Consider the following 16,726-nt stretch of genomic DNA (forward strand, 5'->3'; position numbering starts at 1 on the left):
GTGTTTTCCTCTCTGACTTCCTGTTTCTGTCAATATTTCACGCTCATCCTTTCTCTCTCTTTTTCTCTCTATTTTCTCTTCCTGTCAATGATAGGATGTTTAAAAAGCCTATTGTGTGTAACATTATTAACTTTATTTCTACAGGTCAGATTAACTGAGCACAAAAATGCATGATGTATTTTTAATGATTTGAATCATCAGCAAAGCCCAGAACACATAGAGGATGTCAATCTATTGGAACACCGAAAAATCCAGTTCATCCACAACACCAGACCAGTAGCTTTGTAACAGGACCAGAAACAATGGATACCAGTTTCACAACCACATTCAAGGCAAAGAGATGATGCATTAAACTGATTAAAGAACAGGTGTTATTAACAACAGGTGTTTTACAGTATGTACTGTACAGTATGTGTGACTATCAAGAACTATGTAAGAAAAATACAACAAAACACACAACAAAAACAACCAAAAAACCCAAAACAACAACATATAAACATATAAATATAAAAGACAAGCAAACAAGAAAAACAAAACAAAACAAACAAACAAACACACAAAGACAAAAAAACAACAACAACTAAACATTTTTAATAAAACAAACAAATCACCTGGATTTCTAGAACAGAAAAAAGAAAACAAGTAACAGAAACCAACCTTCTGGTTTTCTAATATATAATATCAGTCAAGCATATTCCACGTAACAGTAATAATAATAATATCATGGCATATAATATATATATACTTAAATCATATCATACTAATGTTCTATATTTATCTATTATGTTAGATCTGTACATCCTTTTAAATTGAGGTACAAGTTTTTGTTCTTCATCTAGGCTATTCCATCATTTTACCTCTTTAACCAATATACATCTACCTTTATTATTGATTCTAGCATGCGTTTGTTCAAAAATGGCAATTCCCCTTAGGTTGTACTGGCTCTCTCTAGGCCGGAACAGCGCCTGGATACAATGAATTGAGTGGATTTGCCTAATTTAAACCTAAACCTCACATCCACCCATTTGTAGTTTATAGGCCCATTCACACCAAGCACTATAACTACAAAAATCATTTTTTTAAGATTTTAAAAATCGCTCTAACTCAAGTGGATGGCAGAGTACATATACATCACAACTTATATTGCTATAGTGCTTTATAACAGAGCACAGTGAAGTGACAATTTAAGGACTTAAGGTCTTTTTAATAAAAAAAAAGACCATCACTACATCAAAAGTAATCAAGAAACTATACTATAACAACTGGTGAAACATTGGACAAATTGTTAAATAATATAAGAAAGCGGCAAAAATAGTGAAAATAGACGATCTGCAAGCTCACAATGCGAGGCATTAAGAGCTTGTAAATGTGCTATTTTCACAATATTTATCTGTGGAACTGTGTCAAACTAAATTTAATGCCTCAACTCCTACATTCCAAGTTCTTGTCAGGGTGGGGGGGGGGGGGGTCCCCAGTTCAAATAGGATTATTTTTGGGGGTCACAGCCTGAAAAGGTTGAGAACCCTTGCTTTATAGGAATGGCCCTCATCCATTTTCAGCTTGAGCTTCCATTTCTTTAGATAAAAACCCTAAACCATCCCTCCAGCACTTTAATAACCTGTTTGGTAACAAAAAAAGTCACAAGTTATTATACAGGTTGACGCAAATGTCATCCTGACAACCTGACTGAGAGACAGCTGCAGTACTTGTTTGACAAAGACACCTCTGCAGATCTGTTTGGGCGAGGGGTCCATTTCCTGTCTGGTAAGATGCTCAGCGACACCCCCCCCCCCCCCCCCCCACACACACACACACACACACACACACACACACACACACACACACACACACACACACACACACACACACACACACACACACACACACACACACACACACACGTGTGTTGATGTTTTTAATATAGCTTCTGTGACAGTATTGTGTATTAAAACACAACAAATGGAAGCTACATGTCATAGCCTGGCAGAAGTTCTGTGTGTGTATATATGTCTGCGCATGCGTTCATGTGCATTCATGTGTGTGTGGCAGTGGTGGAAAAAGTACTCAAATGTTTTACTTAAGTAAAAGTATCAATACTGCAATGTAGAAGTACTCTGTTACAAGTAAAAGTCCGGAATAAAAAATGTACTTGAGTAAAAGTACAAAAGTATTGGTATCAAAATGTACTTAAAGCACCAGCGTTGTGAGCTTGTAGATCGGCTATTTTCAAATAGCCTAGGTATAAAATAGAGCTAAAGTGGTTAATGTATGTTTTATAATGTAATAATTTATATCTGCAGTACTTGAGTAAATGTAGAGGTTACTTTACACCACTGGTGTGTGGACATGTGGGACACACAGGCAGGTGACATTCAGTAGTTGAAGCAGGTTTACAGTTGTCAATGATACAGACAACAAGTTACAGTCTCCCCTACATTTAATTTAGACTGAATATTTGTATTCATTCATTTACCAGACATATCAGTAGACTGAGATATCTGACTCTGATCGTCTGGCTACGCAAAACTACCAAGCCACAGGTTGTCAAGGAAGGAAGTCATCTACACCAGAGCCTCCCAGGGTTGCATGCTGAGCCCTCTGCTGTGCTTCCTTTTGTTTAGTTCAGTTTAGTTTAAAAAAATATTTAAGGGTGACCGAAAAGGCTGAAGCTACTAGCTTACACTGTAGGCCAGTGGTTTTCAACCATTTTCATGCCAAGGACCCCAAATTGATATACTTTTGGCCGCGGACCCCCATCAGATTTTTTTTTGTGCCAGGGACCCCCAGAAGCAAAGATTTGAGTTAAAAATGTTGTCTTTAAAAAATAAATATAAATATTCAAAGATTTGCACACATTTTCGAGATTTTTCAAAAATAGCAGATCTACAAGCTCATAGAGCGCGGCACTCGGTGCCGCGCTATGAGCTTGTATATCTGCTATTTTTGAATAGCCAAAGCTAAGCGGTTAAAATGATTGTGATATGCTATATTAATTAATTTAGCTGGGGATCCCCTAGTACTCTATCAAGGACCACTGGTGGTCCCCGGACCACTGGTTGAAAACCACTGCTGTAGACCTATGTGCCTATCCTTTGTACAAGAAATGAAGAGGATGTCTTTGCTACTCCCAACAAATCAAGTTTTATCAAGTGCTCACACACCTGCCTCTAATAACATGATCACCTCTCTTCATCAATCTATTAAGTAAGTAAGTACTAAGTATTGAAGGTTTAAGTGGTTAAATGTCTGAAATGAACAAAAAACATGAATTTACCCAACACTGATGATAGTCAATGAAGCCATTTATGAAATCTATGAAAAGTTTAATCTGCAACACAATTGTAAACAATGTGGGGGTCCCTGCTTCATCTCTCTCTCAGCTAAGCGGTCCTTGGCCTTAAAAACGTTGAAGACCCCTGGACTATAGACCCCTGGGAGATGGATTGCTAAGCGATGGAGCACAACACCTACCATCAGCTCCCAGTACTTACCACACATCTTGCCACACCCAAGCGCTGTGAGGCGTTGTGAGCTTGAAGATCGACTATTTTTGGCAAAGAGGTATAGGTGTAGAGAGAAAAAAGAGCAGACCAAGTAAAAGACCAAGCTTCATCTCTCTCTCAGCTAGGGGGTCCTTGGCTTGAAAAACGTTGTAGACCGCTGCTTTAGATTATTATCATTTCTTACCTTTAGATGGCAGCAAACTCACACATTTTGTGCCCTAGGGCTTAGATCCCTTTCAAAGGTGATATAAAGTAAGTCATAAAACAAAAAGTTGATTGTTAAAAGGTTATAGGTAGGCCTACATATTCTAGTTCATTGTTATGGAGTGTTTGTTCAGTAACAGCGATCTCCCCATCTCTTTAATAAACAGAAGAAAAACTATTCAGGTGGGTTACACATTTCATCCAATCAAGAGAGAGAACCCTACAAAGATCCTTTATCGGCTTCAATTTGAGTGTTCCAGTTCATTTATTTGTTTCATCACTTCCTGTTTGAGTTCTCTCTCCTGATTGTATGAAATTGGTATCCTGACCTGAAAATGTATCATCTGTTCACTAAAGAGCTGGAGAGATGGCACCTGTTGAACAAACAGTGATTTCTATCAGAATATAGTTATTGTCTCCGCCGAAGGTGGAGAATATGTTTTCGCTTTGTGTGAGCAAACATTGTTAGCCAAGCTAACATTGGGCAAGCTCCACGTGACACGTGTCAATTCGTTGACACCAATGCCTCTGATTGGCTAGAGGGACGCGTGACGAAATACAATTCTATAAATAGGTGTGTCACTTCAAAAAGCCCTTACTTTTTGAAGTGAGGTAAAACAGGATCAATCAGACTTGATTGGAACAGTACCTTCAGTAAGTCCAAGTCACCCGTCTGTGCGTGTGTGTTTCCCGCTGAGAACACCTAACATTGGTCAAGCAAAGGCGCAGAAGGCCAAAGCTAAGAAAGCATACTCATCTACAATTGTAACGTAGAAGAGGACTAGAGTTGAAATGATCCCACAACAAAGCCGAACTCTTAATACGTGTCAATATGTTGACATCAATGTCTCTGATTGGCTAGAGGGACGCATGACGAAATACAATCCTATAATAAAAAGGTGTGTCACTTCAAAAAGCCGTTTACGTTTTTGAAGCGAGGTAAGACAGGATCAATCAGTCTTGATTGGAACAGTATCTTCTAGTCCAAATCACCCGTCCGTGCGTGTGTGTGTCCCTTTGAGAACACCTGACATTGGTCAAGCAAAGGCGCAGAAGGCCAAAGCTAAGAAAGCATACTCATCTACAACAGTAACACAGAAGAGGACTAGAGTTGAATTGATCCCACAACAAGACCGAAATCTTAATACGTATTAATATGTTGACACCAATGCCTTTGATTGGCTAGAGGAATGCATGACGAAATACAATTCTATAAATAGGTGTGTCACTTCAAAAAAACGTTCAGGATCAATCAGTCTTGATTGGAACAGTATCTTCTAGTCCAAATCACCTGTGTGTGTGTCCCTCTGAGAACACCTAACATTGGTCAAACAAAGGCGCAGAAGGCCAAAGCTGATCAAACACACCAATCAACTGCTGAAACTGTTCAAGACAATGAAGATGAAGAAGACAGACAAATATTTGAACAAACCAGTCAATTATGACGACTCCCATATGATAGATTGCTTCAATGTAAACAGAGCATTGCTTCAATTAAACAGAGCTAAGAATCATAAAGAAAGAATGAAATTAATTAGAGACAAAAAATCGCTGTATCTCATTAGTTATTGCTATGATAATATAATTGCTATAGTCTGCTGGCGGAGACTTGTGCTCCGAGGAGCACATTTTCTAGTTTAACACTTCTTTTAACAAAGAAATATCACTTACACTACCTTGAAGTGATGTCATTGTAACATAAGTGGATAGTAATGCTATGGTGTGGGATTATTTTGGCCAATTTATTTTCTTTTTGAAAGACAATATGCATAGAAAAGGACATAACACATGACTATCTGCTTACCAAGTATATTTAATTGGCACAGTTAACACAATACAAAGTATTCAGTGCTCCAAAAAACACAAGCATAGGCTACCAAATGGAACACAAACGAAAAGTGCAAAAACACACCATTTGGTAGACTTTACAAAAACAAAACAAAAACAAAAAAACAAGAGACAGAAAAAAATAAGTCTTACTTAGCAAAGCAGAAAAGGTACCAGTATAACTTCAATAGTTTCTCCTTTTCTTTCTTTGTTTAACAATGTATGTATACATTCACATATTTTCTCTAATTCCAATAAGCAATTTCTTCTGTACAGATATAGCCTTCTCTTGTGCACTGGCTAAACATCGGTAGACATTGCTGTCTACACTGTTACAATTCTGAGACTTCAACAGACAATGATAATGTGGTTGTGTGAGCGACTACACAACAACAGGTCAGGTGACCAGCTTCAGGGCCGGTAGTGAACAATACATACTGTATCTTAAACCCATTTGAAAACATGTTTATAAAAAAACTGTCATCCCAAAGTCATGCCAGCACTATACCATAAAACAATAATCTATTCTATACATGTTATTAAACAGGCAGTACAATGTAGTCTGGTATTTTATCTACTAGGATAACGCTTCATTAACTGTGAAATGTACGACTTAACAAACAAGTAAAAACATGCAGATGATAGCCTACTGTAGCATTACCTCCACATCCATTTCGTAGACTTATTCCAGATTAGAATGAACTGGATCAACTTCTAGGTCTTGGTGATACTGTGAGTGAAACATGAGTTAGAAGACAATTAGCAGCTTTGCAGAATGTGGGTCATATTTGAACAGTGTGATGAATATGTTGGTGTATTCATTTGGTTGACAGAGATTTATCTTTCACTGAGTTCTGTTCCAATTCCATCTTAATAAATCACAGATGTCTCGGCTTATTGGAAATGTACTCAACAACCACTTGACCTCAAAATTATTAATAACTCTGGACAACAGTATGATATGATATGAACAATTAAACAGTAGTCTATGTACTGTACCATTTTCATAGACATCAGATCGCCTTGATCCTTCATTTACACTTGTGTTGCCTAAAGGTAAACAAATAAACATTAAAATGATCATTTTTTTTAAAACATGGTTTAAACTGTGTTTATTATTCTCCTTAGTAGGGAAAACAAAACACGCCTGAACTGATGGAATTTAATGCACTTATATTTATCTACCGTATAAAGTTATAAATTAATTGGATTAAAGGATTAAAGTATCCTTAACCAACATGATTGGTTCAGGTTGTATAGAATATACGTACATTATTTTGACTATTTTTATTTTGACTATTATTTTGACACAAAGCAAGTGCAGATGGCTATAGGGTAAAGAAGTCTAGTTGTTTTATTTTCATCCTACTTTTTAAAAACATATCTCTACGTTTCACACTTCCTCTGTAAATAAGATACAAAAAGACCAGGTACAGAATTATCAATGTGAACACACAGTATTGGAAGTGCATATGCTGTGAAATAAGTCATGTATTATATTGCACAGGTTAAAATACACAAGTACTGTATTGTTTGTTTTAACATGTTGAGCAAAAAACACTAGGCTCAAAATTGTGCAGAACACAGTTGCTGTACATCACATCCTGTAGAATCTTGCAGCTTCTTTAAGTGTGTGTGTGTGTGTGTGTGTGTGTGTGTGTGTGTGTGTGTGTGTGTGTGTGTGTGTGTGTGTGTGTGTGTGTGTGTGTGTGTGTGTGTGTGTGTGTGTGTGTGTGTGTGTGTGTGTGTGTGTGTGTGCATGTGCGTGTGTGTGTGTGTGTGTGTGTGTGTGTGTGTGTGTCAGCATCCGCTGTGGTGCTTTTTTATTTGAGAGGTGTGGGCTTCTTTGGAATAATAGTGTTATATTTAATGTGTTGTCTCATTCTGTTTTCCTCTCTGACATCCTGTGTCTCTCAATATTTCACGCTCATTGTTTTTTTCAGTTTTTCACACATCTGTCTCTTTTCATCTCTCTACCTCTTGGTAAAAAAAAACCAATGTATTCTTGTCAATAAAAGATTCCATGTTTAATTCGCTTTATGTCTACAAGGTATCTTCATTGAACACAAATATGCATGTATTTTTAGTGATATCAGTGAAGTACCTCTGCATTTCTTCCAGAGACACAGACCCAGAATTAGCAGAAAGATGGAGACTCCAGCCCCCATCAGAGGGTAGAAATATGGAGGCAGAGAGAAAGACGGTGTGTCTGATTGGTCGTTGTCTTTGGAGGTCGGAAAATCTGAAGCAGAATGACACACAGATTCCTTTCATCACTTAAAACCTATATTGTTGCGGTGGGGCAGAAACCTCAATTGTATCTCCACTTTTAATGTCCAACAAACCCTACTTCGTTGGACAAGTGTCGCACAAAAGTAGCACCACATCACAACACGTTGAGCTTGTAGATCTGCTATTTTAGCTGTTTTCCAAAACATTTGAAAGTGAAAGTTAATGTGGTTAAGTGTGTCTGTGGGTTTTACAAATATCAAACCACTGGAAAATATTAACAATAGCTTGTGATTGAATAATATTGGATCCATTGGAACACAGGTTAAAATGAATTGACGGGTTGAAACAAACATTTGCATTGTTTTTTTTATTTTGTATTTATTGTTATCCCCAGCATGAGCCGGTTGAATTTGGTTGAATTCTCTTCAGTTTTGAATTCAACTAACAGCAACCATGTTTGGCGGCTGAGATTCATCTTGTTTGATGGTGAGTTCCTTAATCTAATCTAAACTCTAGACCTCCGAGAGCTCACATTGTTACTTTGCACTGATTGCTGAACTGCAATATAACCCCTATAGGGAAGATATGACTCTGACTGGTGCACTGACTGTTCAACTGTCATATCAGCCCTAGGCGGGGTTATACAGCACCTGACCAATCAGCACAACTAGTCCTTTTATTAAAAGTGTGTGTACAGTATGTGATACAAGGATCTCACCTCTCACATCCATCCAGCTCTCTGGTGACTCTCCAAGATCAGAGATGTTACACTTGTAGAATCCTTCATCAGACTTATTAACATTGTGGATGCTCATCTGTCCTGTAGACTCAGTCCTGATGAGGGATCCATCTTTATAGAAATCAGCTGGGAGGTCAGAGGATGGTTTCCATGTTGTCTTGTCTCTGTACCAGCAGTGCAGGGTGACATCACTTCCTTCCATCACAGGAAGTACAGTCATCCCCAGGATCACATCTCCACCTGAACAATGATAAATAACATCAGAATAGAAGAAACATTTGACTGAGGTTACAGTAGTTGGCCAGTGACTTTGACCAGTTTCACTTTCAAAACCTTTGCATCATGCATGTCACACAAACAGAATGCGGCACACAACACCAATGGTTTTGATAATGTGGATTGTGGAAGTTAAATGGTGGATTTGCGGATAGGACTATATGAAAAAACTTGTTATATCAACTAAACACATCGCATTCTGATGCCAAGGTTTTGAAAGTGAAACTGGTCAAAGTCACTGGCCACCTACTGTACATCACTCTGAGCAACACTATTCCAACATGATGAGGTTTTAAATTGTATAAATATAAACAAAACAAAACAAACACACAAACTCCTTTTACACACAGAAAATAAGCTCTCAAGCTTTTTTTTGTTTTAATCTTATGACAGATACAATATGTACAAATATATATGCATGTACATTATATTCATTTTGTTAATAAAAACGCCAGTCAATCAATGAACATGAAAGACTCTAACAGACGCAAAAGACAACAAAGTTGTTTATGTACAGAACGTACCAGTCACAGTGACTTTAACCGTGTCACTCTTTCCCTCTGAAGACTCACACCAGTAAACTCCGCTGTCTATGGGGTGCATAGACCTGTGAAGACATCCTGTGCTGTTCATCTTCCCCCACCAGCCAGCACCACACTCTGTGGTGAAGTCTCTGATGTCGGTCATCTTCACTCTCCAGACAGTAGAGTTAGACTGTCTGTCCTCACAGCTCAGAAAGACAGGCTCAATTATAAAGAACTGAGACCTGTCAGGACTGAGTCTGATAGAAGCTGTGGGGCAGAGACATGAGAAACAGTTCATGTGTACAGTATGTTAAAATAAAAATATATGTATTGTTACCTGATTCTATTTATAGTTGTGGATGATTTGAACTGGTCAGTAGACCACAGAATAAACCATAAGACAGACAGACAGACAGACAGACAGACAGTCAGTCAGAAAAAAAAAGAAGAAAAAAAAGCCCTGCACAGTCAAATAGAAATCACAAAGCCTTAAATAACAGAAATAGTCTATGTAAGTTTAATTAATTGCAAAACATGACACCCCTTACTCAAAACAGATGGCGAATGCATTCTTCTCTTTATAGGGCCTACACAGGTAATACCACAAACTACCTGTGAGACCTCTATGAATTGAACCTCACAGACTCTCTCTCTCTCTCTCTCTCTCTCTCTCTCTCTCTCTCTCTCTCTCTCTCTCTCTCTCTCTCTCTCTCTCTCTCTCTCTCTCTCTCTCTCTCGACGTTGGCATCCCAGAATTAACGACTAGTTTGTATTAACAGGATGGTTGAAACACATCAGATGGCTTGTCTCACACTACCCATAATGCAATGTATTGTAGTTGTCTCACCATCTGTTTGAGCAGGTCCACAGCAGACGAGGAGATACAGCACTGTGGAGAGACAGACAGACAGACAGACAGACAGATAGACAGACGCATATTTTTAATCATTGTTATTCAATTCAGCTCTCCATTCGGTTCAGATCAATAGTTCAATTCATTTCATACTGTAGTTCAGTTCATTTATTTCTGTTATTAAATTAATTTAATGTGCATGAATCATAGTCAATATTCAATTCTATGATTGTCCTGCAACCAGAGCCTAGAGCTGCATTCAGTCCATCCACAGACAACTAATGATCCACACACCAATGAAATGTGACTCTAAACCAAGAGCAATCTCATCATGGATTATTCATTATGGATTATATTATGGACACATACAGGACAACAAAACTAACAACAATGTCAACACACAATATAATGGCTTTACATTGTACTACACTTTACGTAACTTTGTGTGTTTTCGTCTCTGACTTCCTGTTTCTGTCAATATTTCACGCTCATTCTTTCTCTCTCTTTCTCTGTCTATTTCTCTCTTCCTCTCTTTTTCACACATTCTCTCTACCTCTTGGTCTAAAGAAAATATTCTTCCTCAATGAAAGATTGAATGTTTAAATAGCTTATAGAGTGTAACATTATTAACTTTATTTCTACAGGTCAGATTGCCAGAGCACAAAAACGCATGATGTATTTTTAATGATTTGAATCATCAGCAAAGCCAGTAGAAAACATGAGGATGTCAATCTATTGGAATAACAAAAACGTAAAGCTTTGTAACAGGACCAGAAACAATGGATACCAGTTTCACAACCACATTCAAAGCAAAGAGGTGATAAATTAAAGAACAGGTGTTATTAACAACAGGTGTTTTACAGTACGTATAGTATGTGTTGCATTTCTATAAACTGAATGGATTTGCATAATTTATGTCTGTCTGAGTCCTTAATAGTGATGTCTAAGTCTTTGTCCAGCCAGGCCTGTTTAGTAGTCTGGACAGTCTTAGATAAGCTCTGTAATAAACACTGACAATATGTTTAAATAACCATAGGGCGCTCTCTACATACGTCACCCAAAGACACTTTACACTGAAAGCAGTCAGTACATCATAATAGATTATTTCACTGCTGAAACTGAGAAAATTACAATAGAATCAAACCTTGTTAACCCTCAATAATGTTTTAAAACCTGGGTCCTGATCGGCTGGCAGAAAGTTTGGTCTCTCTACAGCAGGTTGAGAGGGGATGTTAGCTGTGAGGACCTTTTGATACAAGTAGACTTCCACACTTTAACCACACTCCATGTAATTGGAGTTGTACTGACAGAACCTCAGGTTCACTAACATTACATCTAATGCTGCGTTCACACGGGCAGATACAGAGATACACAGCATATTTGTCGCTCTGTCGCTTTGTATCTGTGTTGCTCAACACGGTCGCTGACATCAAGCGTGCATCCGTCATCGAGCTACAGTTGCAGTTTTGTATTTTTGTATCTGGAAGTTGAACCAAGCTCAACTTCAATTTGTAGCTTTGTATCTTTGCATGGTAAATGAATGGTAGCATGTATCTTTGTATCTGCCCGTGTGAACGCAGCATAAACCTCACATCCACTCATTTGTATTATAGGGCCATTCACACCAAGCACTATCATTTATTTAAATATTAAAAATCGCCCTAACTCAAGTGGATGGCAAGGTACGTACACATCACAACTAACAAAGACAATGGTAAATGATATAGTTATAGTGCTTTATAGCAGATGACAGTGAAGTGACAATTTAAGGACTTCTAAGATCTTTTTAATACCTAAAACAAAGACTATTACTGCATCAAAAGTAATCAACAAACTATAGTATAAAAACTGGTCAAACATTGGCCAAATTGTAAAATTATATAAGAAAGAATTGTGAAAATTGTGAAAATAGCTAATCTACGAGTAGATTGTAGAACGGCTATTTTCACAATATTTATTTGTGGAACCGAGTCAAACACAATTGAAGGCCTCAACTCCTATACATTCCAAGTGCTTGTCAGGGTGGGGGGTCCCCAGTTTAAATAGGATTATTTTGGGGGATCACGGCCTGAAAAGGTTGAGAACCCTTGCTTTATAGGAATGGCCCTCATCCATTTTCAGCCTGAGCTTCCATTTGCTTTAGATAAAAACCCTTAACCATCCCTCCAGCACTTTAATAACATGGTTTGGTGACAGTGGACTTCTGTCTCATTAAATAAATGCAAATTAAATAAAAAAAGTACTCACATGTTATCATACAGGTTGAAGCTAATTTCATCCTGACAACCTGACTGAGAGACAGCTGCAGTACGTTGTTTGACAAAGACCCCTCTGCTTCTGTTTGGCCGAAGTGTCCATTTCCTGTCTGGTAAGATGCTCAGCTCAGCCACACGCGTGACAGACAGGCTCAGCTCAGCCACACGCGTGACAGACAGGCTCAGCCACACGCCACACGCCACACGCCACACACACACACACACACACACACACACACACACACACACACACACACACACACACACACACACACACACACACACACACACACACACACACACACACACACACACACACACACAATTGATGTTTTTAATATAGCTTCTGTGACAGTATTGTGTATTAAAACACAACAATTGGAAGCTACATGTCATAGCCTAGCAGAAGTTCTGTGTGTGTATATATGTCTGCGCATACGTGCGTAATTCATGTGCATTCATGTGTGTGTGGCAGTGGTGGAAAAAGTACTAAAATGTTTTACTTAAGTAAAAGTATCAATACTGCAATGTAGAAGTACTCTGTTACAAGTAAAAGTCCGGAATTGAAAATGTACTTGAGTAAAAGTACAAAAGTATTGGTATCAAAATGTACTTAAAGCACCAGCGTTGTGAGCTTGTAGATCGGCTATTTTCAAATAGCCTAGGTATAAAATAGAGCTAAAGTGGTTAATGTATGTTTTATAATGTAATAATTTATATCTGCAGTACTTGAGTAAATGTACTTGGTTACTTTACACCACTGGTGTGTGGACATGTGGGACACACAGGCAGGTGACATTCAGTAGTTGAAGCAGGTTTACAGTTGTCAATGATACAGACAACAAGTTACAGTCTTCCCTACTTTTAATTTAGACTGAATATTTGTATTCATTCATTTACAAGACATATCAGTAGACTGAGATATCTGACTCTGATTGTCTGGCTACGCAAAACTATAGCCGCAGGTTGTCAAGGAAGTCACACCTTTACACAGAGCCTCCAGGGTTGCATGCTGAGCCCTCTGCTGTGCTTCCTTTTGTTTAGTTCAGTTTAGTTTAGTTTATTTCTATCATCATCAACAGTATCCACAGTAGAACCTTACATACTGTATATTTGGGGGGAAAAAATATTTAAGGGTGACCGAAAAGGTAAAGGCTGAAGCTACTAGCTTTTACTGTAGGCCTATGTGCCTATCCTTTGTACATGTTATTTTGTTTGACAAAAAGCAGTTGCAATGAACATAAATCCTGTATATCAATGATTCCCCAATCTTCAGTGTTTGTGCTGTTCCTGCCAAACGAAGAAACAACAGTCCCCGGGTTCTTATGTTCCCCACTTACCAAAGGGGTTAGGATTAGGGTTAGTGTTAGGGTTTTAAGCGGGGAATATAGAACCCAGATACGCTCTCATTTGTTCTTTTACTGAGGACCCTTACAGGATCATGGAGTAAAACTGAAAACAAACATTACATAACATGCATGAAATGGTGTCCTGTCGTCTTTACAAAGGCTTGTAAATAAATTTGTTTTTAAAACAACCATGCTATTTATAACTATTGTTTTTTTAACATTCAATTTTTTATAAACACATCACATGAAATTATCACTAACATGAAATTATAACTTTCACATGAATTATAACTTAAGGCATTGCCTCCTGGTGAAGGTACGTAGAAGGTAAGTGGAAAAAAAACATCAAATTGGACAAAGAAATGAAGAGGATGTACTCTCTTTGCTACTACTAACAAATCAAGTTTCATCAAGTGCTCACACACCTGCCTCTAATAACATGATCACCTCTCTTCATCAATCTATTAAGTAAGTAAGTACTAAGTATTGAAGGTTTAAGTGGTTAAATGTCTGAAATGAACAACAAACATTAATTTACACTGATGATAGCCAATGAAGCCATTTATGAAATCTATGAAAAGTTTAATCTGCAACACAATTGTAAACAATGTGGGGGTCCCTGCTTCATCTCTCTCTCAGCTAAGCGGTCCTTGGCCTTAAAAACGTTGATGACCCCTGGACTATAGACCCCTGGGAGATGGATTGCTAAGCGATGGAGCACAACACCTACCATCAGCTCCCAGTACTTACCACACATCTTGCCACACCCAAGCGCTGCGAGGCGTTGTGAGCTTGAAGATCGACTATTTTTGGCAAAGAGGTATAGGTGTAGAGAGAAAAAAGAGCAGACCAAGCTTCATCTCTCTCTCAGCTAGGGGGTCCTTGCTGAGAGAGACCCCTGCTTTAGATTATTATTATTTCTTACCTTTAGATGGCAGCAAACTCACACATTTTGTGCCCTAGGGTTTAGATCCTTTTCAAAGGTGATATAAAGTAAGTCATAAAACAAAAAGTTGATTGTTAAAAGGTTATAGGTAGGCCTACATATTCTAGTTATCATTGTTATAGAGTGTTTGTTCAGTAACAGCGGTCTCCCCATCTCTTTAATAAACTGAAGAATAAAACTATTCAGGTGGGTTACACATTTCATCCAATCAAGAGAGAGAATCCTACAAAGATCCTTTATCGGCTTCAATTTGAGTGTTCCAGTTCATTTATTTGTTTCATCACTTCCTGTTTGAGTTCTCTCTCCTGATTGTATAAAATTGGTATCCTGACCTGAAAATGTATCATCTGTTCACTAAAGAGCTGGAGAGATGGCACCTGTTGAACAAACAGTGATTTCTATCAGAATATAGTTATTTAACACTTCTTTTAACAAAGAAATATCACTTACACTACCTTGAAGTGATGTCATTGTAACATAAGTGGATAGTAATGCTCTGGTGTGGGATTATTATGGCTAATTTATTTTCTTTTTGAAAGACAATATGCATAGAAAAGGACATAACACATGACTATCTGCTTACCAAGTATATTTAATTGGCACAGTTAACACAATACAAAGTATTCAGTGCTCCAAAAAACACAAGCATAGGCTACCAAATGGAACACAAACGAAAAGTGCAAAAACACACCATTTGGTAGACTTTACAAAAACAAAACAAAAACAAAAAAACAAGAGACAGAAAAAATAAGTCTTACTTAGCAAAGCAGAAAAGGTACCAGTATAACTTCAATAGTTTCTCCTTTTCTTTCTTTGTTTAAAATGTATGTATACATTCACATATTTTCTCTAATTCCAATAAGCAATTTCTTCTGTACAGATATAGCCTTCTCTGGTGCGCTGGCTAAACATCGGTAGACATTGCTGTCTACACTGTTAAAATTCTGAGACTTCAACAGACAATGATAATGTGGTTGTGTGAGCGACTACACAACAACAGGTCAGGTGACCAGCTTCAGGGCCGGTAGTGAACAATACATACTGTATCTTAAACCCATTTGAAAACATGTTTATAAAAAAACTAAACATGTCATCCCAAAGTCATGCCACCACCATATCATAAAACAATACTCTATACATGTTATTAAACATGCAGTACAATGTAGTCTGGTATTTTATCTACTAGGATAACGCTTAATTAACTGTGAAATGTACGACTTAACAAAAAAGTAAAAACATGCAGATGATAGCCTACTGTAGCATTACCTCCACATCCATTTCGTAGACTTATTCCAGATTAGAATAAACTGGATCAACTTTTAGGTCTTGGTGATACTGTGAGTGAAACATGAGTTAAAAGACAATTAGCAGCTTTGCAGAATGTGGGTCCTTTGAACAGTGTGATGAATATGTTGGTGTATTCATTTGGTTGACAGAGTTTTATCTTTCACTGAGTTCAGTTCCAATTCCATCTTAATAAATCACAGATGTCTCGGCTTATTGGAAATTTACTCAACAACCACTTGACCTCAAAAGTATTAATAACTCTGGACAACAGTATGATATGATATGAACAATTAAACAGTAGTCTATGTACTGTACCATTTTCATAGACATCAGATCGCCTCGATCCTTCATTTACACTTGTGTTGCCTAAAGGTAAACAAATAAACATTAAAATTAACACATTTATTTTAAACATGGTTTCGATTGTGTTAACTATTATTCTGCTTAGTAGGGAAAACAAAACACGCCTGAGCTGATGGAATTTAATGCACTTATATTTATCTACTGTATAAAGTTATAAATTAATTGACAGAAGTATCCTTAACCAACATGATTGGTTCAGGTTGTATAAAATACATACATTTAACTCAGTCAAAGCAAGTGCAGATGGCTATAGGGTGAAGAAGTCTAGTTGTTTTATTTTCATCCTACTTTTTAAAAACATAATCTCTACGTTTCACACTTACTGCTGTTGATGCTACAACACCTGAATTAAACGACAGAAAACAATG

The 16,726-nt window shown here is 37.6% G+C and overlaps 2 protein-coding genes across 2 annotated transcripts in view; both read right to left on the bottom strand.

Annotated features, from left to right (window-relative positions):
* Positions 1–16,726, bottom strand: part of fnbp1b (formin binding protein 1b) — a 223,146-nt gene that overhangs the window by 54,417 nt on the left and 152,003 nt on the right. The gene's annotated exons all lie outside the window — the stretch shown is intronic.
* Positions 6,221–9,413, bottom strand: LOC308078069 (sialoadhesin-like). Its single transcript, XM_080419130.1, has 5 exons — positions 9,306–9,413; positions 8,485–8,745; positions 7,639–7,776; positions 6,534–6,584; positions 6,221–6,264 (listed from the first exon to the last, which is right to left on the bottom strand). Exons 1-5 carry the CDS (start codon positions 9,382–9,384, stop codon positions 6,242–6,244), a joined length of 552 nt encoding a protein of 183 aa, XP_080275256.1. The 5' UTR covers positions 9,385–9,413; the 3' UTR covers positions 6,221–6,241.

The sequence above is a fragment of the Gymnoscopelus braueri genome (assembly GCF_963280865.1).
Source record: "Gymnoscopelus braueri genome assembly, chromosome: 22".
In the NCBI taxonomy this organism is placed as follows: domain Eukaryota; kingdom Metazoa; phylum Chordata; class Actinopteri; order Myctophiformes; family Myctophidae; genus Gymnoscopelus; species Gymnoscopelus braueri.

Excerpts from the sequence above, each read along its gene's own strand:
- LOC308078069 (XM_080419130.1), bottom strand. The coding sequence starts at position 9,384 with ATGCACCCCATAGACAGCGGAGTTTACTGGTGTGAGTCTTCAGAGGGA. Across the intron at positions 8,746-9,305 it reads GGTTAAAGTCACTGTGACTG|GTGGAGATGTGATCCTGGGG; the intron begins GTACGTTCTGTA and ends ATCATTGTTCAG. Across the intron at positions 6,585-7,638 it reads TCTCTGGAAGAAATGCAGAG|GCAACACAAGTGTAAATGAA; the intron begins GTACTTCACTGA and ends GTTTACCTTTAG.